Source organism: Taeniopygia guttata, chromosome 18, assembly GCF_048771995.1.
Source record: "Taeniopygia guttata chromosome 18, bTaeGut7.mat, whole genome shotgun sequence".
NCBI classification, from domain to species: domain Eukaryota; kingdom Metazoa; phylum Chordata; class Aves; order Passeriformes; family Estrildidae; genus Taeniopygia; species Taeniopygia guttata.
Genome location: NC_133043.1, coordinates 2271868 through 2293221, shown reverse-complemented (window position 1 = coordinate 2293221; position 21354 = coordinate 2271868). Strand labels below are relative to the sequence as shown.

The 21354-nt window shown below is 62.4% G+C and overlaps 2 protein-coding genes across 5 annotated transcripts; both read right to left on the bottom strand.

The window, feature by feature from the left end:
• Positions 1–3062: 3062 nt before the first annotated feature.
• On the bottom strand, positions 3063–12195 carry GCGR (glucagon receptor). Of its 3 annotated transcripts, none has more exons than XM_072937142.1 (14): positions 12042–12195; positions 6589–6739; positions 6199–6295; positions 5897–6004; positions 5531–5652; positions 5339–5445; positions 5095–5248; positions 4778–4937; positions 4641–4701; positions 4338–4407; positions 4096–4184; positions 3878–4016; positions 3744–3785; positions 3063–3677 (listed from the first exon to the last, which is right to left on the bottom strand). In XM_072937142.1, exons 2-14 carry the CDS (start codon positions 6655–6657, stop codon positions 3384–3386), a joined length of 1512 nt encoding a protein of 503 aa, XP_072793243.1. In that variant the 5' UTR covers positions 6658–6739; positions 12042–12195; the 3' UTR covers positions 3063–3383. The 3 variants fall into 3 exon arrangements, with proteins under 3 accessions (XP_072793243.1, XP_072793245.1, XP_072793244.1); XM_072937144.1 differs by having other exon boundaries at positions 5095–5187; positions 5413–5445; XM_072937143.1 differs by lacking the exon at positions 12042–12195 and adding an exon at positions 8227–8363 and having other exon boundaries at positions 6589–6779.
• A 1739-nt stretch (positions 12196–13934) lies between these two features.
• On the bottom strand, positions 13935–20893 carry SLC25A10 (solute carrier family 25 member 10). 2 transcript variants are annotated; one of them, XM_030287620.4, is made up of 11 exons: positions 20740–20893; positions 17649–17768; positions 17453–17561; positions 17325–17373; positions 16946–16987; positions 16641–16684; positions 16086–16156; positions 15909–16001; positions 15602–15679; positions 15439–15495; positions 13935–14986 (listed from the first exon to the last, which is right to left on the bottom strand). In XM_030287620.4, exons 1-11 carry the CDS (start codon positions 20827–20829, stop codon positions 14885–14887), a joined length of 855 nt encoding a protein of 284 aa, XP_030143480.4. In that variant the 5' UTR covers positions 20830–20893; the 3' UTR covers positions 13935–14884. The 2 variants fall into 2 exon arrangements, with proteins under 2 accessions (XP_030143480.4, XP_072793246.1); XM_072937145.1 differs by lacking the exon at positions 20740–20893 and adding an exon at positions 19975–20278.
• Between the last annotated feature and the right edge of the window lie 461 nt (positions 20894–21354).

The window sequence follows — 21354 nt, the reverse complement described above, 5'->3', positions numbered from 1 at the left end:
CACACCTAGGAGTGCCTGGCTGTGCTGGGGTGGGGGCATTGCCCACCATCCTGACACTGGCTGGGGACACAGCCCAGGCCACCTGTTTGGGGGTGAGGAACTGCCTCAGCCCCACTCCATGCCTTGGAACGAACTCCACAGCCAGGGAGGGACTGGCGCCATGGCTGTGCTGTGGTGTCCGCAGAGTCTTTCTGCTTAGGGCAGTGAGGTACTGGCATGGGCTGCCAGGAAAGGCAGTTTCCATCCCTGGAAAGACTTGGTGCCAGGCTGAACAGGGCTCTGAGCAACCTGGTCTGGTGCAGGTGTCCCTGCTCGCTGTTGGGACTGGGCCAGGGGACATTTAAAGGTCCCTTCCCACCCAAACCATCCTGCAGGTCTGGCCAGGCTGCTGTCAGCGCCTTCATCCCTCTGGATACCAGGAACAAGCAGCTCCCATCGGGCAGCCGAGAGCAGTGCCTGCCTGTGTGTGTGCACACGTGAGTATGTGTGTGCACACGTGAGTATGTGTGTGCACACATGTGTACATGTGTGTGTATATGTGAGTAGATGTGTACACAGGTGTATGTGTACATGTGTGTGCACATGTGTTTGTGTGTACATGTATGTGTGTGCACACGTGCATGTACATGTGTGTGTATATGTGTGTGTGCACACTTGTGCATGTGTATGTGTGTCTGCACACGTGTGTGTGTGTGTGTACCTGTGTGTGTGGTGTACCTGTGTGTGTGTGCTGTGGGGGTGTGTGTGTGGTGTACCTGTGTGTGTGTGCTGTGGGGGTGTGTGTGTGGTGTACCTGTGGGGGTGTGTGTGTGCTGTGGGGGTGTGTGTGTGGTGTACCTGTGTGTGTGTGGTGTGGGGGTGTGTGTGGGTGTGATGTACCTGTGTGGGTGTGGTGCACGTGTGCACACGTGTGCAGGCTGTGCTGCCTGAGCTGTTCCTTGGGGTGGGGATGCCCCTGCGTGCTGGCAGGATGGGCAGGGGTGACAGCACTGCTGGCAGTGCCAGGCCGAGGCAGGCAGGGGTGTCGTTCCAACAGCTCTGCAGTGATGGGAGCTGTGTCCTTGGGCCGGGGCCAGCCCCACTTCTAGGGAGGTCCCAGGAGTGGTGTTGCCTCCTGACCCAGCCGACCTGAGGGGGCTGTAGTTACCATGGTTATTGGGAAGCTGCTGGCCAGAGCATGTGGCTCGGTGGGAGTTGGAGGTGACCAAGGCACAGGGCTGCAGATTCAGTCCTGCAGCAAGACAGTGCCCAGCTCTGGGACACACCTGGCTGGCACTGGTACTGTAGGACGTGCTGGTGCAGGCAGACATTGTGTGCTTGCATGGGGCTTCTGGGCACTGGCAGACACCGTCCCTCCTTGGGGCTGTTGGGGGTTTGTGGGACATGGGGCAGTGCTGGGAGCTGCCCCTCAGCACCAGGGGACACAGGACATTTCCACAGCACACCCATGAGCTGCGGCTGGCTTGAGGTCCCTGAAGAGTCCCTATCATTGTGTGGCACATATAGGGCCACCCTTGCTGGGCAAGGTCTGGGGGCCAGCCTGGCCCCAGAGGGGTTGGGGGTCCACAGTGGGGTGTTGCTACAGCAACGCTGGAGCAACAGGCACAGGGTACAGCCTGACCATATTTACCTTCCCAGAAACTGCTTGGTGCTCCAGCAATTTGCCTCAATTAGGCAAAATTACCTTGTCAGGAAGGCCGCAGTGACGGCAGCGGCTGTAGGGCCGTTGGCTCCGCGGAGGCTGCCTGGGCCGCACTAGCGCCGTGGTTTAGCAGAGTAATCCCTGTCCCTCTCTCTATTCCTGTCCCCATCCCTGCACCTGGGGGCCTGGGCAGACCCCCCAGCACTGTGCTCCCCTCCCCTCGCCCATTCTGCCACAGTCCCTGTGTTCTCACAGCCCCACGGTGCTGCTGCCACTGCCCCACAGTCCCGAGCCCCGCGGCCCAGACCCTCTGTTCCCTGTCTCTGCTGCTCCGTCCCCACTGCTGCCGCTGCTCTGGCTCTGCGGCGCCGGGTCCGCTCGGCCAGGGCAGACAGCAAGTTGCCGAGTAAACAGAGGAAAATTACTGTGCCGGGCTGGGCTCTGCTGCCGGAGCCAAGCTGTGCGTGGCCTGGGCCGTTGCTTCTTTGGCCGTGCCATGGCAGCCCCGCAGACAGCGCGGCTCCCGACGGGACCGGGGGTGTCAGCGCGGGGCGGGCGGTGCTGCCCCGGCTGGGATCTACCGAGGGGGCGGCCGCCCGCCCGGGGCTGCTGCGTGGGACTGCCGGGTCCTGTCAGCGCGTCCCCTGTGCTGGCTGCGTACGGGACTTAACAACCGGAACCGTCCCCTGCTCGGGGCCAGGTGCGGCGGAGTGATGGGCGATGAGCAGAGCCCACGGCCGGGTTCGTGGGCGGTGGGGGTCACGGCAGGGCGGCTGTCCGTCCCGCCGCCACCCCTCGGTCAGAGTGACCCCAGCCGGGGAGCAGCACCGGAATAATCCCCACACACCAGGCGATTGTGGTGCCCAAAGCTGCGGCATCCGGGTTTAGCGCTCATGTGCGCAGCACAAGCCTCTTAGGCCGCCCTGTGAGCCCGCCGCAGCCAGCCCGGCCTGTCGGCACAGGGGCATTGCAGCCCCACACCCACCGCTGCTCTCGCAGTTAGCCGGCCACGGCCTGGGCCAGCCACCGGGAGAGCGGGGCTGCCGCGGGCAGAGCCAAATGATTTAATTAAGGGCTCCTGGCAGCGAGAGGGCAGAGCTGATTAGCGGCCAAAGGAAAGCGCGTGCTGGGGGAGCTGGAGCCCCGGCTGGCAGTGCTGCAGCGGCTGCTGCTGCATGTCTGCCGTCCTCACTTGTGCAGCACCCTGGAGCATGCAGCAGGGCAGCAGGGCTGCTGGGCTGGGGGGCAGACAGTGGGGCAGGCAGTGGGGCTGTTTTCTGGAGCAGCCCATCCCTGCCAGGTGACTCAGCTCCCCATCCATGGCTGTGGCTTGGGAGCATCCCTGGGGTGCTTGGGAGCATAGTCCACACATGTCCAGTGTCCCCAGTCCCCACAGCCCACAGGAAGGCACACACAGAGCTGGCCCTGCAGCCCAGCACGGGCCCACATCTATTTACAGATATGACAGATAAATTACAGCACTGTGCACAGGGACTCAAAGGTGCACAAGCGAAGCACCACAGGACAAACTCCCACCCCTACAGATCCCCCTGGCCCCACAGTTTCCCCTTCCAGAGGTCCAGGTCCCATTTGCCTGCCTCACTGTGTCCATTGTCCATGTGCCCAGGCAGCACCCTCACCAAGGCGACAGGTCCCAGGGCCCACCAGCACCTGGGGAGGACGGGGCAGGCAACGGTGGCATCCCAGTGGCTCAGCACAGCCCTCCCACCTGGCTGCGGGCTCAGAAGTGGCTCTCGGCCGTGGTCTCAGGAAACTCGTAGCAGTGGTGATGGCCCGCCAGGGCGAGGTGCTCAGCAGTGCTGTGCCCACTCCTCTCCAGGCACTGGGAGCTGGCCTGGGGGGCCAGGCTGCGCCCCAGCCCGTTGGTGCAGCCACTCACCAGCTGGTGCTTCTCACAGGTGCTGCCGGTGCCGTTGCGGGCACTGGGTGCATGGCTGTAGGTGTGCTTGTATTCCTCAGCCAGGTCCTTCCCCAGCTTCCAGCGGTGCCATCGCTTCAGCAGCTCTGCCTGCACCTGCGGGTGGCAGCTGTCAGTGTGACCCCGTGCCCCTGCTGCCCGTTCCCCTGCTGTCCTGCTCACCTCCTTGTTGACGAAGCAGTAGAGAATGGCCACCAGCAAACCCTGGGAAGAGGGAGGAGAGGCATGAAGTGCATAACCAGACCTCAGTCTAGTCCCTCCTAAGACTGAGTCTCCCCATGGAGGGCTGGGCTCACCTGGAAGGAGCTCAGGAAGAGGTCGAAGAAGAGCTTGACGTAGCGCAGTGTGCCCTGGGCGTGCTCGTCTGTGATGAAGGCGAAGACCACCTCATGGATGCCCAGCAGCGGGATGAGTGTCAGGGTGGACTTGGCCAGCCTGTGGGATGGGGGTCACTGGCTGGACATGCAGGTGTGTGCACCGTGGGAACATAGGGTGAGCCATGCCCAGCACCCACCTGAACTTGTAGTCAGTGTAGCGCATCTGGTGTGCACGAAGCTTGGAAACAAGAATCTGGATGATGCGGATGAAGATGAAGAAGTTGATCTGCAATGGAATGGAGTGAGCCACCAGGGGCACAGGCAGAGCCAGAGGCAGGGGCAGACAGGACACCTCTGCTCCCCCGCCCTCAGCAGCCACTCCCACAGCCATTTGGGGCCTGTGAGAGAGATGTCGAGCAAGGGGCTGCAGTGGGCTCACCAGGATGGCCAGGAACACGGGGAAGCGGAGGATCCACCAGAAGCCCATGTTGTTGTTTGTGGACCAGCACCTGCAGAATGGAGGGATGGGAACTGCCAGGAAGCCTCTTGACCAGGTAGCTGCTGGAGACTGGCATGACACTGGCAGCCTGAACCCAGCAAGCACTAAAGCCCAGAGCCCTGCTCCTTGCCATGGGCAATGGCGTGGACTGACTCCAGGGCCATCACAATGTCCCTACAGTCCCACATGCACCTACCTGTGCCCTGTGCCCCCCTCCAGCCAGCAGCTGGAGCTGGTACTCACTGTATGTTTTCATAGAGGAACTTCACAATGACCCAGGGAATGAGGAACAGCATGGGTGCCCCTGAGGGGAGGTGAGCAGAGGACAGGTGAGGCACAGCAGGGCACAGGGTCAGGGGGCCCAACCCACCCACACTCACCCCAGCCGATGCACAGGTAGAGGGTGAAGTAGCTCCTCTCAGAGAAGACGGCCACCACCAGCAGGTTATGCAGGTAGATGCCTTCCACCAGCAGCCAGCAGTAGTTGGCCACGATGCCGTACTGCATGAAGACTGTGGCTGCCCGACAGCCTGCGGCTGCCTGTGGGCAGGGGTCAGGGCTGCAGCACTGCTTGTGTGTGCCCCCAGCCCCAGCAGTGCCCTGAGAGCAGCCAGCCCCCAGCCCCACCAGCACTGCCTGTCCCTGTCCCTGTCCCTGTCCCTGTCCCTGTCCCTGTCCCTGCCAGTGCCACACTGACCTCGTCGCTCAGCCAGACTTGCACGTTGTAGCCGTCGATCTTGTCACTGTAGTGGGTCTTGAGCAGGGCGTCGATGACCAGCACAGAGACGCCCTTCAGGATGAAGGAGGCAAAGAGGTTCATGTGGATGTAGTTCCTCATGCAGTGCAGCTTGCTGTGGGTTTGGATGTCATTGTCAATGCCTGTGCATTGACCCCTGGCCTCCACCTGCCCACCCTGTGAACAGCCATGCCCAAACTCCCACCTGAAGCCCAGCAGCAGGGCCAGGGCAAGCAGCAGTGCACACAGGGATACAGAGTAGCCCACAGTGTACATCACCTTGAAGCTGCCATAGGTCTTGGCAAATTTTTCCTGGAAGAGGAAGGAGCAAGTGAGGGCAGGGGCAGATCGAGGGCCCGCAGGGACCCCCACAGCCCTGCTGCCCAGGTCTGCCCACCTGCGCCTTTAGGTCCTCGTCATCCTGCTCACACTGCGTGGCATCACGCAGGGACTGTCCCCGTGGCCCTGTCATCCACTGTCCGTCTGGCCCACAGGTCTTGAAGACGTGTTTGTGCTTCACTGTGAGGGGAGGGGATGGTGAGGTGCCAGCCCCAGTGCCCTTGTGGGCAGCATGCACTGGTCCAGGTGTGGCCACCTGCAGCAGCACATGCACACAGCGCACAGGTGTCCCCAGCACAGCTGCACACGTGTGTGAACACGCTGCACAGGTGCACGCACTGCACAGGTGAGCACCTGTGTGAACATGCTGCACAGGTGCACACACTGCACAGCTGCACATGCACATGCACCTCCCCGCTCTTACCTTTCTGGTACCAGGGCAGGAACCAGGGGCAGGGCACACTGGCTGTGCTGTTGGGCATTGTGTCGGGCCAGCACGAGAACTTGTCGAAGGTGCGGTTACAGACCAGCTCTGCAGAAGGACAGGAGCTAGTGGCGCTTTGGCCTCACTGTCTCTCTGGGTGCCAGAACCTCCACTACCCCCTCTGCTCTGTTCCCCATCCTGCTGGGACCCTGTGTTGGCTCCTCTGCCCCATCCCCATCTCAACCGGACCCTGTCCCCACCCCATGCCACCAAAACCCCAGGGGACCCCCACGGGCACTGACCTGTGGGTGCAGGCAGGCGGCTCATGTTGCGCTGGCACTCCTCGCTGTACTCCTTCCACCTCTCAACGACATTATCCGTGATCTGGGCACAGGGACCCTGCAGGCACCAGGGATCATCACCTGTCACGTGTGTCCTGCTCGCAGGGGCCACTGTGCTGTGCCAGGCAGTGACCCCAGCTTGGGAACAGCCGCAGGTGAGTGCAGGCAAACATGCCATGCCATGCCATTCTGTGCCATCCATGCCATGCCTTGTGGATGGCAGAGGAGGCACAAAGGGGCATCGGATGCTGTACAACAGGCCACAGTGAGGGGATGCAGTGGGATGGGGTTGGTCGGTGGTAGTCCTGTGTGGGATGGGCAGAGCGTGGGGCAGAGCACCCTCATCCTTACCTGGCAGCAGAGCAGCAGCACCAGGAGGGTGAGGAGACGTGGCTGGGACATCCCTCCTCTGGACCACATGCATGGGATACAGCGCAGGCTTCCTACTGGCCCTCAGCAGCTTCTCCACCCTGGTGGTGACGGCCCTGGCATGTGGGCAGCCCTGTGCAAGACGCCTGGTCACGGGGACTCCTGGGACACAGCTGGGGGACACGGGGCTAGGGCAGGTGGGGCTGGAGGCGGCCACTCTGGCACAGAGCCAGCCACAGTCATGGTGCCTCACTCCTCTCCCCATCCTCACCCAACCCTGCTTGGTGTTCACATGCAGCTATTTGTTCACTCATTTTTGCACTAAGTGTCTTATTATCCTCCCCAGGAAGGCACTGGGACAGTGACCATGCAGGTTCTCTGCCTGCCAAGCCAGTTTCAGCCCCTGTGTGGCTGGAGTGCAGTGGCAGTGCTGGCTCCAGACCCCCACAGAAAACCCAGGCTGGTGCCACCTCATACTGGTGCTGGGACCCAGCTGTGCATTGTTGCAAAGTCCTGAGAATGCAGACCCTCATGGTAGAAGGGACCCCTCCTCACACCTGAGCATCCTCTCAGGCAGAGAGGCTGGCTCCTGGGCTCTCCCTGTCTCCATGGTCTCTCATGCCTGGGCCACTATCACCCAGCCATGGTCTGGCAGCAGCACCCACCGTGGATGGCAGTGGCCAGGGAGCCATGGAGAGCAGGGGGCCAGCAGGGATGGGGACACTGGCCATTAATCCACAAGGATCCTGGCTCATGGGGCTGCTGTGGCTCTAGGACAAGCTCAGCTGGGCTGTGCCCCTGTGGGTCCATCACCCCCAGCTCCAGCAGTGACGTGGGGCCTTGCCTGACATGGTGTCCGGGTGCTCCACAGACCATGGCTCACGAGGTGCCATAATTCCCTCCATCCCCCTAAGCCGGTTATGGGGCTCCTGAGCAGGATTTCGGCTCTTCCCACAAGGGCCCATTATGGCAGCAGCCCCTTGGCATGGCCCGGCTGTTTGGGGTGAGGGCAGCCCAGCCGGGGGGGATGGGATGGACAGCAGTGCCAGTGCCACCACAGGCACTGCAGCATCACCCCCAGCCCCTGGGCTCCCCCTGGGCACCAGCCAGAGCGTCGTTCTCCCCGACCAGTTCTGCTCCCAGGGCTCGCTGCTCTGCCTGTGCCTATTTTTATCCCTGGGAAAGTCGTGTTTCCTCCATCCGTGCAGACCCACTTGCCATGTCGCAAGTGGCTGCCGGAGCAGCTCATTAATCAGCGCGTGGGGCTCCAGATGCAGCTCGGGGAGCAGGACCTGCGATGGCCTTATTTAGCCAGTCCCAGGACAGAGGGAACTGTCTCCTGGGACAGTTCTCACTGGGTGGGCTCTGTGAATAGGGACCTTTCTTGGATGCCCACTAGCCACCTCAGCATTCCAGAATTCCTGTTTTTGTCATCACACCAGCCTCACCCCAGCAACACTGTTGCCCAACCAGTATCCCTGTCCTAGTCCCTCTCCCATCCCACCTCAGGATCCCTATCTCTTTTCTCCCACACCCCCGTGCCAGCATCCCTGTCCTTGTTCCCCTGCTAGCCTGATCCCACCATCCCTGTGCCCCCCTCCAGCACAACATCATCCCTACCTGTCCCATGCCGCTGCCACCTATGTCCCAGTCCCACGGGAAGATGCCAGTGCCAGTCCCTGGCCAAGCATCAGTCCCTGCCCTGATTAGGAATGCTCCTCCAGGTCCATGGGTCACAATGACTTGCTGACAACCCCTCTGCGCAGCCGGGGAGCAACTTTGGGGCAGAGGTGTCGCTATTTTTAGTTGCTGCAGTGGGATTTAGCAGCAGGGAGGCCTCTGCCCTGGACTCCCCCCATCTGGCAGCCACTCCCCGGCCCTGGCCCCACCATGGCCAAGCCGGGCAGACTGCACTGGGTGAGGGGTCCTGGCACGGGGGCCAGTCATGCTCCTAGCCCTGGCATGGGTCTTCCCCCTCACCCTGCCCAGGCCCTTTGCCCCAGCTGCTTGTGGCGCTGCACAACTGTGGCACCAAGCCAGATCCCCACTACCCACAGGACAAGGGGTCCCTGCAGACAGGGGGCTGTTTCCAGCAGAGACGTGGGAGTGCAGAAGCAGCTGGGAACCAGCTCTCCCTGGTCTGGTGCCAGTGGGCAATGGCAGAGAGGGAGCAGCTGCTCTGTGTGGTGGAACAGCAAGGTCTGGGGTGGCCGGGACCACTAGCAGCACATCACCTCCCTGGAGCTGGCACTGCCCAGCAGCAGCAGCACCTGCGGTGCCCTGGGTAGTAGCTCTGCCAGCTGGACATGCTGCGGCCCCTCTCAGCTGTGTCCTGTGTGCCACAGGCAGCACTGCACAGGGGACTTTTGCCCCACACTGGTGTTGGACAGCGGGGTATGTTCCTGTGTCACGGTTCTGTGGCTGCTGACCTTCATTGAGCCCAGGCTGAAAACACCCAGTACGACTCCACTTGGAGCCATAGCTGTGAGGAAGAGACCTTGTGCCAGGGGAGCAGGAACAAGGAGACAACACTGGGATGGCTACATGCAACACCACTGCTGGTAGCCCCGGTGCTGGAGGCCAAAGTGGTCAGACACAGGCACCATCATCTGCCCTCAGAGTGTGGCTGTTGCCAGCATCTGCATTTGCCTTTCCCAAGCCAGCAGTGGCAACCCCTGCAGCCACAGGGGCAAAGCAAGGACCCCCGTTCCCCTTGACTGGTGACCCTGTGGCCCCCAGATGACCTGCAGCTCATGGCAGCTACCACTGGCCCCAGGGTGGTCAGGAGGCAGGGGCTAGCCCGGGCAGGGTGCAGGGCAAATTGAGGACTGGGTTCACTGCTGCCACGGCATTGCACCAAGACAGAGGGCATGGATGGGAAAAGGCTTGGGATTTTGGGATTTGGGATTTGGGTGTTGGAGTTTGCTCCCCACTGATGGATGTGCACAGCCACAGCCCTGCACAAGTGCAGTGAGGCTGGTGCAGCCCCCAGAGCCTGGTCCCACAGGACTCTTGCCTCCCTGGTGGGGTGGGGGCTTGGCCTCCTGTGAGCACAGCCCCACACCCAGCACAGCCCCGTTGGCTTGGAGGCAGCTGTGGGGGCTGTGCGGCCTCTGGACACAGGGATTAGCCCCCCGTGCGCTAATGCGGCGCTTTCCACGGCTGGCTTGGCTTGGAGCTTGGAGCTACATGCCAGCACGGCAGGGGCTTCGGCACTTGGCAGGGGAGGGGACAGTGCTGGGCCAGAGCTGATGCAATGCCAGTGCCAGCCTGGCCCTGCAGATGCTGCTCCACTTTCCACCCAGGACCACGGCAGGCGGGGCAAGTCTAGAGGAGATGGCCACGGCAGGGAGGCCCAGGAGGTCTGTCCTGCACCGTCCCTGCCCTGTGTCCGTGCCGGAAGCTTGGGGATGTTTTCTACTCCCCTTCTCCATTCTTTCCTTGAGAACTAAGTACGAGGAACTTTGGCAGCAAAGGAGCAGCTGAGCAGCCCGGAACAGTCCTTGTGCTGCAAGGCTGGGACTTGTTTGCACAGAGCTACATGATTGTGGAAGTCCTGAGCAGTGGTACATGGAGAGAGCCAATGTCACCAGGCACTGGTGATGTCGGATTCTGTGTCACCTTGGACCAAGAAAAGCCAAACCAGCCCTGACAGTGTTTTCGTCACCTCCACTACTGCCCGGTCACCACAAGGCATGACCAGGGGGCACCTGCACAACTGCCCTATACCAAAGAGGGACCATGATACAGCCTGGCAGCAGCCAAATTGCCTTGCTGCCCAGCTGGCTCTGGCATGGGGATGTTGAGCCACACAGCACCTCATCCCTGGCTCAAGGAAAAGGGTGGTTTTGCTCATCACGTTGCATGAAAACCTGTGAAACACAGAAGGAAGGCACAAAGAGGCATGGTGTGACATGTGGTTAGCATGTCACAGGGGAGGCACAGGGCTCAGAAGAGCCTAGGAAAAGGTCAGTGCAGACAGGCTAGTACGCACACTCTCCTGCACTGGGAGCTTCACATCCGCCTACCCAACCAGCAGATCTGCAGCCCCGGGTACAGCCAGGCAGCAGCTCCAGCAAGGCAGGGGGGGCTGCGGGTGCCACACATGCCCACTGGCACCACAGGCACTTGCACTTGACCCCAGTGCTGGGGTAGATAAACAAGGACATGGGCATGCAGGACAAAGCAGGATGCAGTGGTGGAGCACAGGCGGATGGAGCTGAGCAGTCATCCCATCTCCCCCGTGTCCGGTTTCCCCTGCCCCTGTCCTTGCCCGGCACAGCGAGGTGCATGGAGATGCTGTGTTCAGTGGCTGGTTTTAGCCCTGTGCTGCTGATCAGGGTTTGTGGTCACATTTTTTCATTAACTATTTTTGATCCACATTTTGCCTATTCTCTGTTCAGCCTTTTCTCTTTCCCCCTCTCTAGGCAACAGAACATTAAAAAAAAAAAAAAAAAAAAAAAAAAAAAAAAGCGCACCACAGTGTGCATAAAGGAGCAGGATTGGTGGGAAGCCACAGGAGCTGGAAGCTGGAGCAGCACTAGCACACTGACAAGGGGTCCTGCAAGCCCTACATTTTCCTGCTGATGCACAGACAAAATCACTGAATTTGGTACACCCGCGGCAGGCACTGCGTGGGACAGGGTGCTGAGCCGTGGGATGCACGGCAAGGGCTCAGCAGAGCTGATGCTCCGTCCTCAGGCCATTCTGTGCAAGGGGAGCAGGCTGACCCCCGCGGTCCCTGCTTCCCTCACCACCCCGAGGGAAATGCAGTGCCGAGCAGAGGGGACCTGCAGCAGCTTTGGAGATGCGCTTGCACCCAGGAGGACGGCAAGGTCACATACCCGACATGTCCTGGTTAAACAAAGCCATTTACCAACACCGTGTTGACACAGCAGAGCTCGGGACAGAGTCACAAAGGGCACTCGCACCAGGCCCCCGTAATACCCGGAGAGCTTGGGGAGAGCTGGGAACTGGCAAAGTGTCCCCTGCTCCGGCCCCTCGGCAGGAGACCTATGGGCACTGCTGTGACCACAGCATGGAGACCACGCGCGTCCCACCCCGACGAAGGGCTGCTCCGGGAATTAGTCCCAGAGCGACGGAGTTCAGCTGGAATCGCTGGCCGGGGGTGCTGTTAGTCTGACAGCAGCCGCCCCTGCCCAGGGGTGCCAACGGCAGCGGGCGGACGGGAAGCGGGCACAGCCCTGCGGGAACCCCAGGCCCAGAACACCCAGGGGCTCATTTTCCCCGGGGCCGGCGCCCAGCATCGGGGCGGCTCTGGGAGCTGCTGCTCTGGGGCCCGGGGCTCAATTCGTGGCCCCGGGGTTGCGCAGTCGTCACTCGAATCCACATCCCCGCGACGGGACATGCGACATCCCGAGCTCCGAGACCGCGGCTATAGACGCTCCCTGCCCTCTTCCCTCCCTTCCCCGTACCTGTCGGGGCTGGGCTCGCGGCGGCTCCTGAACGCATCTCGGGACCGGCGGGGACCGGGTCCGGCGCGCTCGGCGAAAACTTCAGCGGAGCCGCGACGGCAGCGGCTGTAGCGACTCAGGGGGAGGGACCGGCTTGGGGGGAGGGACCGCGGGCACGGAGCCGCGTCCCGTCGCCCCGCTCCTCCCGCCGGCACGAGGGGGGCACAGCCCGGTGCCCCAGCCCCGCCCGAGTGCTTGGCGCTGCCCCGCGCATCACCGGCGGTCGCTCCCGGGAGCTGCGGGAGCGCCGCCGCTTGTTTCTGCCCTGCCCCACTCCCGGGCACCGGCTCGGCTCGGCGACGGGGACAGGCGGAGCGGCGGGGGCAGCTAGACCGCGCCAGCCCCGGGGGTCAGTTTCCCGCTCCTGCCGTGCCCCGAGCTGCTCGGACCTCAGGGACCGGGCGGATCTCGGCCGCGCCGCCTCAACACCCGCGCTCTGGCCGCCGCCGGCGGTGACGGGTCAGCGCTTGCCGCCGCTGTCCCGCTGCAGGTAAACACAGGCCAGAAACAGCGACGCACCGGGACCGGCGGGCTGGGGCTGCAGAGGGAGTCCCCGGCCTGGGGGGTGCCCTGTCCCGGCACGAACATTTACCTTGGGCCGTGGCAGCACGGGTACCGCCAGCACGTAGCCCGGTAGCGCACCCAGCCCAGCCCCGGATCCCCCAGAGCTGCCTCCCTCGGGCTCCCGCTCTACGCGCCCGCCGCAGGCTGCAGGTCACCGTGGCTGTGGGCGGAGGAGCGCAGGCACACGCCGGGCCTGTGGTGTCTTGCCATTGCCACGAGGATTGGAGCCACAGCCGCCTCCCTGGAGATGGCCCCGGCCCCCTTCCAGGCCAGGAGGGGAGCTCAGGGGGAGGACGGGCAGCCCTACCCGGTGGGGGCAGAACGTGCCCCCGGGGAGTGCTGTGGAGGCCCTGGTAGAGGGCAGGGTGGGACCGGGGGGCAGGCAGCGCACACAGAGCCACAGGCTGCTGCCAGCCCCATGTTCTCTGATGCTCAAGAGATAAGTAGTGCCCTCGCACTGCAGCTGTGGGAGCTGTGCTCGTGGCTGCGTCTGGCACATGCTGTCTTGCCTGCCACTGTGACTGCTGCACTTCAGTTGCCAAAATGGATGTGGTGAGAGGGTATGTGCACACAGGAGCGCAGGGCTGGCGCAGCTGATGGGACCGCAGCCCAGCTGGAATGTCCCTGCCGTTGGCTGTCATGGGGCTGAGCAGGGCTCCGTGCTGCTGGGGGGCCATGGGGCTCCAGCGCTTTCCTGCTCCATGCTGGCCCTTTGCATGACACACAGCAGCACCCATCACCCCCAGGAGCAGCACTGCAGGATGTGGGGGATGAGGAAGCACAGCCTGGCAGCCCCCGGCTACTTGTGAGGAGAGGGCCCGGCTCCCTGAGCGTTCACCTGGCCATGGCCTCTGCTGTGGCTGGGTATAAGCCCAGAGTGGTGATGCCAGTTAGCATCATTAGGCCTCGTTAAGGTGACGAGCTTTCACTGCTCTGCTGTACCAGTCTGCCTCTGTTCAGTCTGCCGGAGCCCAATTAGTGTCACATCCAGAAGGCAGCTCCCACAGGGGTGACGGACGGCCTTGGCACAGCCCTACCCTGGAGCTGCTGTCCAGCTGAGACCAGGCACAGCTTGGCACGGCCTGGCTGTGGAGCCTGCCCACAGCTCCCTCTGCACACAGGACCAGGGGTGCTGGGCACAGAGCTGGGTGAAGACCCCCTTGGCATAGTGGCAGGAGCCAAGCCTTGCTACCCTCTCTCAGCTCTGTGGGGCTCAGCTCCCAGCCCATACCCTCAGCCATGAAAAGGGGGTGCACCATCTCTCCCCTCCCAACAGGACAGCAGGCCCTGTGCCACCTTCACTCTTTATTATACATCAAGGTCTCAGATATTCCAGTTCTTCGATTCCTTGGGGCCAGTACACACAGGGGTGTACATAGCAGAGGGGCTGGTGCTCACAGCCCCCACACACTGGGCAGTGTGGGGTGAGGGGCTGTGAGGAGTAGGAGTCTGCCCAGCCCCAAGGTGAAACAAGTTGCAGAGTGGTGGTGGGGGATGCACCCACAGAGACCAGATCCAGTGTGGGGTACGTGCACTGTGGTAAGAGGGCACTGGGTCCCCAAGCAGGCAGTAGCAGGCCCTGCCAGAGCAAGGCCATGTTCCCCACCGTCATTGGTATGAGGCACAATCCCTGAAGAGCCCAGCAGCCAGCAGTGCTGAGGAGTTTTGGCCAAGCAGAATCAGAGGGTGGGAGGCCAGGAGCAGGGCAGGAGGTCCAAGCTGCGCTGGGGTTAGGGAGGAGCATGGGGGCTAAAGGCAGAGGGAGGACAGGGCCTCACACACACTGCCCCAAGCCCCAGCCCCACAGCTGTAGGGTCAGCAGTGTCTCCAGCCCCATGGGCTGAGTGACAAGGTACAGAGCCAGGCATCTCATCTCCCTACTCCCTGAGACAGCACAGTCCTGATTCTGGGGCACATCAGGGACAAGGCTGGGGGGGGGGGCAAGGACACAACTCAGAGCCAGTAGAGAAGTGCGAAGACAGAACACCCCCCCCCCCCAAAAAAAAAAACCCCAAAACCCAGAAGTAGCAATGCAGAGGTGGAAATGCTGAGAATGGAGATGAGAGGAAGGGTGAGTTTGCAAGTAGGGGGTTGGCGACAGGTGCTGGCAAGGCACAGGAGTAGAGTTGAGAAGAGAGGGAATGGCACTGGCCCCAGAGAGCAGAGAGGGGTTCTGGGATCTTGGGGGTGACCCACACGCTCACTCCCCCTGGGGTAAGGCAGGGTCTGGTCCCCCAGACTCAGGTGGTCACTTTGATCCCAAAATATTTGCGCAGCTGCTCCAGGAAGACAAAGGTGAGAACGGTCTGAGGAACGAGCCGGACAGCAGCAGGAACGAAGCCCTGGAAGGGGACAGCAAGAAGGGGAAGAGTCAGTGTGTGCCAGTCACTGATTGTCCCAGCAGCCCAAACCTGGCAGCAGCACAAGCGGGCAGGCATGGGTCAGCACTGGCTGGGATGTGGAGCAGGTGCTGCCACACCATGGCCACCACGGCGCACACAGGGCTCAGCACCATGTGCTAACCCCTCTGGTACCTGCACTGCTGTTTGGGAGCTCAATGGGTGCAACAGAGGCACAGCTGTGGTGCCTGGGCCCAGGCTGTGTCCCATTGAGGCCAGGGCTTGCAATATCGTGGGGCCAAGCCTGGGCTGGGCAGACAAAGGCCTGATGCAGGAAGCAGCTGGGCTGCCACAGCAGAACCTGGAAGGCTCCTGCCCCAGGACTGTTCTGGACCACAACCTCTGCTCCCAGCTGGGCCCAGCCTGCTCCACCCCATGTGCCCCCAGCCAGGTACCTTGTAGAAGGCAAGTGGTCCGAGCTTGGCAGTTTCCATGGCACAGTGGGTGACACCCTGGAGTGGAAGGGTGAGAGATGAGGTGAGAGGGGCTGGGAGGCAGAAGCTGGCACATAGAGATGGGAGCATGGGCAGCAGCAAGGTGGCAAGGTGTGAGACTCACCTGGTACTCCCCGTGGGAGTTCATGAGGCGGGTCTTGAGCACATCCAGGGGCTGGCACAGGAATGTGGCACACAGGCCCTGCAGAGAGTCAGCCAAGTCAGGAGACCTCCGTGCCAGCAGCTGCTGTGGTCACTGGAGAGACTCAGAGCCACTGGGACCCGACCTCAGGCCAGGAGCCTCCTGGAGCCGCTGTGCTGAGCCGAGCCCAGAGCAGCAGCTCTGGCAGCCCCAGCCTGATGCTCTCCCCTGGCTGCAGGCAAACCCAGCCCCAGCCCCAGCGCTGCCCCCAGACCCCGGCCCTACTTACAGCGATGAAGCTGGACAGGAAGTGAGTGAAGACATTGTCTGACAGCAATCCAGTTGCGAGAACCAGCTGCTTGGTCTGGTCATAACAGGAAAGCTGCAGAGACATGGTGGATCAGTGACATGCTCCCCCTTCCTAGTCCCCACCCCAGTCACATACTGCCCAGCAGAGCTGTCCTACCTGTCCAACTGTAACAAGGGCACCACGGGCCGATGCCACTGATGCTCCTGAGAAGAGTTTCTTCAGGCCCTCTGTGGACAGACAGATTTGGATCAGCACAGTTCTCTGCCATCACTCAGACTCCATTATCCCTGGTGTCTCCTTCCATGCCCAATCTGTGTCCACAACTCCTCACACAGCCCTGCTTGAAGCACACCATAGCAAACAGGCTGAAGGAGTAGGGAGTCCTTCAAAAGAGCATGACCTCCTCCCTGCCTCTGCTCATCCTCTGTTCCACCTGCTCCACCCTCCTGCACTTTTCTATTGCAGCTCCCAGCAGTCACCCTTTCCCACCAAGTATGTGAAGGCTGCCATGCCCTGCCAGACCTTGCCCAGCCCCTGCCCCAGCCAGACAATGAGGAGAGCCAGACCCTGCGCTCCCCTGGACACCCCCAGCCCCAAGGGCATCCCCCAGCCCCTCTCCCTGCCCCGGCTGAGCGAACTTCCAGGGTGCCCTGACCCGGCACCTGCTAGGACACCGGAGCAGGCTCACCCACACGGCTGGCACAGCCTCACCTTCCCGGAGGACACGGTACATGCCATCCAGGGCATGGGAATAACTGGAAGGAGCGAGACGGGAAGGGGTCAGGGCCTGAGGCTCCCCAGCACGGCGGCAGCCCCGCCGCTCCGCCGGGCACCGGCGGCTCTCGGGGCGGGGGCCCCGGCGCAGACCCCACCGCCCCCGGTGCGGTGCTCGGGCCGCGCCGCCGGTGCGGTGCTGCCCCCGCACGGCCACCGACCCCGGGAGCGCCGATCCCACCGGCCCCTCAAGGCCTCCCGCCCCTCTGCCCCAGAGCCCCTCGCCCTGGCCCCTCACTCACTTGCGCCGCTGTGCCGGCGGCTGCTTCATGTCGTTCTGCATCCTGGAAGGCAGAGAACTGCAGATGAGGGGGCAGCCGGTACCCCACTGTCCCCTGCAGCACTGGGGACCCCAGCACAGGGCAGTGGAATCGTGTTGCCCATTTTCAAAGGGCCAAGAAAGTTGCCTTCAGTCCCACTCCCCCTGAAGGTCACACACAGCTGGGCGCTGTCACCAAAAGGCAGAACAACTCTGGCCAGAGCACAGAGCTCTGGGCACAGAGCTCTTGGCCCACTGGGCAGGCTGGCCAGGAGAGATGTCAGGAGAACCCCAGCACTAGCCACCACCCCAAATGCTGTCATGCATGGGCCAAAAGCCCTGGTCGTGCAGACAGAACCGACCTGACGTTCACCATGTCCGCTGGAGTTCCCACAAACCCACCAGTGAAACCTGCGGCCAAAGAAGAGTTGGGTCAGGGGCTTATCCATCCTGAGGGAGCCAGGGCCAAGGGCCCCACTGCCTGGCTCACCTCCTGTTGCAGCCAAGAGCACTTTCTGGTAGAATGGGGGAGGCCCCTGGTTGCCCAGGTAGTTCTTCGCAGTCTCATAGATGCCAAAGCGCGTCAAGGAATATGTCATCTGGATGAGGGGGAAATGAGCGGCTGTGTCCTGGCCCAGGGCAGCTCAGCAGCAGCAGCACGTGCTGCAGGAGCTCCACGCACTCACCTGCCGGCACAGCGAGGCGCTGAGCCCATTGTAGAGAGCCAGGAAGCCGTCGGTGCGGATCACGTGCATTGCCATCCCCATCATCCGCATCTTCACCTCCTGCTGCGTCTGCAGGTGGACCTGGGGCAGAGTGCAGCACGTCAGCCCAGCGCTGGGCTGGGCAGCGATAGAAGGGCACTGAACAGGCGTGGATTGGTGCTTGTGTCAGGTTAGCAGCACTCGCACAGGAGCCAACAGCAATAGCTACGGACACCCCACACCCGACTGGCCCAGGCTGGCACCAGAGGGGTGGAGGCAGGGAAGGAGAGAGGAGTGCCCAGGTGCCTGCCTGCAGCACCTCCCAGGCCCTGCCCTCAACAGCCGGCCCCAAGGTGAAGGGTGCTGCCTGCTCTTCCGGGCCACCTTGGGCTGGAGGGGTTCTGTGTGTGCATCCAGAAATATGTGAGTGGGCTAGTGCCCTGTTTGCTCAAAGGGATGCAGCTGGGCTGGTGAAATCCCGGTCATGCAGTGCAGCAGGCCTCCAGAGCCACTTCCCCTTCTCCTCAGTGCAGGATTCACATAGGCAGGAAGAGAACCCCACAGCTGGCCAGGCGCTCCCCTTCCTGCCTGTAGCAGCCCAATGCTTCCCACCATCACCAGGGGCAACAGCAACAAGCACAAAAGCTGGCTGGGACAGGGGAGCCATGTGGGCTGATGCTGGAGCAAGCTCTGAGCGCTGCGGAGACCACATGTGGGACAAAGGCCCCAGGAGATAAGGAGAGCAAAGGGCTGCTGTCAGGAGATCAGGCCACTACGGAAGCTGTGGCACAGATGGGTCGTGGGACACACTGCAGGATGTTGAGAACAGCCACTGTCTCCCATATGGGGCAGCAGCAGGGGTGCAGGGGCCTGCTTGCAATCCCCACAGGTGGATTTTGGACATCAGGGACGAGAGCATGTGGCTGTTCACAGTCTGGGACCGCTGAAGTGGGCAGGGCAGGCAGAGCCATGAAGGGACATGGTCTACTGCCTGCAGTCCCAGGTCTGCAGGAAGGGCAGGCAGGCATGGGATGGGATGGGCTGGCCAGGCCAGGTCACTGCTGGTCGCTGCAGGGCCAGCAGCCCGTGGGCAGCCAGTGGCAGCAGAGTTGGCCTAAGGGCACAAGCACTCTGCAGGTGGGCTGGCCAGGGCCTCTCACTGGGGCTGAAGTCCAGCGTGCAATGAAGTGCCCTTCGTCCCCTGTCCTGCCTGAGCCTGAGGCCCCTCGTGCCTCCCCAGGCCTGGCACCAGCCTCTGCTGTGGAGGAACGCATGGCCAAAGGCAGGTGTGTATTCAACAATCAGTGTGATTATTGATCTGGCAAAAAGAGTTGGCTAGGCTGTGCTGCTCGCAACTCATCCACAGGATAGCATGAAGATGCAGCCCAAACATCACAGCCATCACACTGGCTCAGAGACAGACCTAGAGGCAGGTGCCAGACTAATTCCCTTTCTTAGCGCCTTGCCAGGCACCCCACACAAACTCCCACGGGCTGGCAGCCGCCTCCATTGGGCAGACAGGGCCAGCTGGACAAGGCAACAGGCCCAGCACTGGGGAGGGTGCCCTGCCAGGGCTGGCTCCTCTCCTGGGTCTGAGCCTGGAACATCTTCCTCTCTCTCCATGGGGTGGGAAGGGGCTGTCTGTCCCAGCCTCACCCAGAGGCATGGCCCCGGGAAGGGCAAGCCCTGTCCTGGGCTGCCTCTTCCCTCCCCCTCCGCAGCCGGTTCCGCTGCCAGGCTTGTCGCCACTTGGCTGGCGCACAAGGCTCTGGGCAGCGCTGGCATTTGCCCCATCCGTGGGTGCTGGCAGCGCAGGGCTGCACGCGGCGCCCTTTGTGCAGGAGCAGGCATGCCAGGTCATCTGCGGCGCCTAGGTGACATCTTGGCCGGAGGGCTCAGAGCCCAGTGGGCCAGTGTCCAACACTGCCGGCCCCAGAGTCACTGCCATATCCAGGCAGGGCTGGCCAAGGCACCCCCACAGCTCCTAGAGCTGGCACCCCGAGCTCCCCGGACCCCTCAGCCACACATCTACCCATGCCCCTGTGCTGGGTCTTTGTGACCTCTCAGCCATGTCCCTGCACAGTTACGAATCAGCTCCCTAGAACTGACCCCCAGCAGCTGTTTCCTCAGACCTCTACAGCTGTTCTCCAGCTCCCTCAGTTGCTCTGGGACCCTCACAGCCATTCCTTATCCCTTCACAACCCTTCCAGAACCCTCAGACCTGCTTCCCAGAAGCCCAGAGCAGCTCCCCATCCCTCAAAGCTGTTTCAGGACCCTCTCCCCTCCTCTGGCAGCCGTTCCCCAGTACCTCAGAGCCAGTCCTCAGAGCAGCTCCTCATCCCCTCGCAGCCACGCCGGGACTCTCACAGTCACTCCGAGTCGCCCCCAAGCCATTCCCCATCCCGTCAAAGCTGCACTGGGACCCTCACAGCCGCACCCCACACAGCGAGGTCCCTCAGAACAGGTCCCGCCGCTCCGGGACTCTCAGAGTCGCTCCCCGCGGTGCAGCCCAGTCCCCTACGGCCGGTGCCGCAGCCGCTCCCGGGATCCTCGGAGCGCCTCCCCATCCCTTTACAGTCCCCCAGAGCCGCCCCAGGACCCTCAGACCTACTCCTCGCTCCATCGCAGACTCTCCAGAGCCCCTACAGCCAGTCCCAACTCCCCATAACCTCCTCCCCATCCTCTCACACCCTCTCCGGACCCTCACAACCAACACCTGCCTCCCTAACCGTCCCCTCAGCCCCTCACCTCAACCTGTCCCCCATAACCGTCCCCTCAGCCCCTCACCATTACCTGTCCCCCATAACCGTCCCCTCAGCCCCTCACCACAACCAGTCCCCCATAACCGTCCCCTCAGCCCCTCACCATTACCTGTCCCCCATAACCGTCCCCTCAGCCCCTCACCATTACCTGTCCCCCATAACCGTCCCCTCAGCCCCTCACCATTACCTGTCCCCCACAGCGGCCCCCCCAAACCACCGCCATCGTTCTCAGCTCCTCACACTCGCCCTCCATCCCCCCAGCCGGCCTTCCCACGCCGCCAGAGGCGCTCCTCGGCCTGTGCCCCCTTCACCTTCAGCAGATCCAGGGGGTGGGTGCAGCAGGCGGCCCCGGACGACGCGAGGCCGCCGAAGTACCAACGCGAAACGCGCTGCTCCGCCATGGGCACCGCTTCTGCCAGAAGCCGCGCCCCCACCGGGATAACACCACGCCTCCGGTAAGCCACGCCCCTCCCGGTACCGGAAAGGGGCGGGGCGGGGCGGGTCCGGTCCGGTCCGGGGCTCGCATCTCCGAGCCTGCGGCGAACGCGGCAACCATAGGCTCCGGAATCCTCGTTCCCACCCCACACACATCCCCGTTTCCAGCCCGGGGAAAGCTCTTCCCGTTAATAATTAAGGGATTAATTAATGGGGCGGTGAAACCATCAGCAAACTGCAGAAGTGGGGGAGGCACAGGTACAAACGGCAGCGTTACCAGCGTGCACACACTGAGCGCAGGAATAATCAGCAGCTCCAGAATACACTTTCCCACCCCCCACGCATCTCCACAACCTGTGGAAGTGTGTTCTTCTCGTTAATAATGAAGAGAGAGGTGAGACCATCAGCAAAAGGCAGTGTAAAGAGGTGCATGATGCGCTGGTACAAACTTCCAGTACCTGAAGGGAGCCTACAAGAAAGATGGAGAGAGC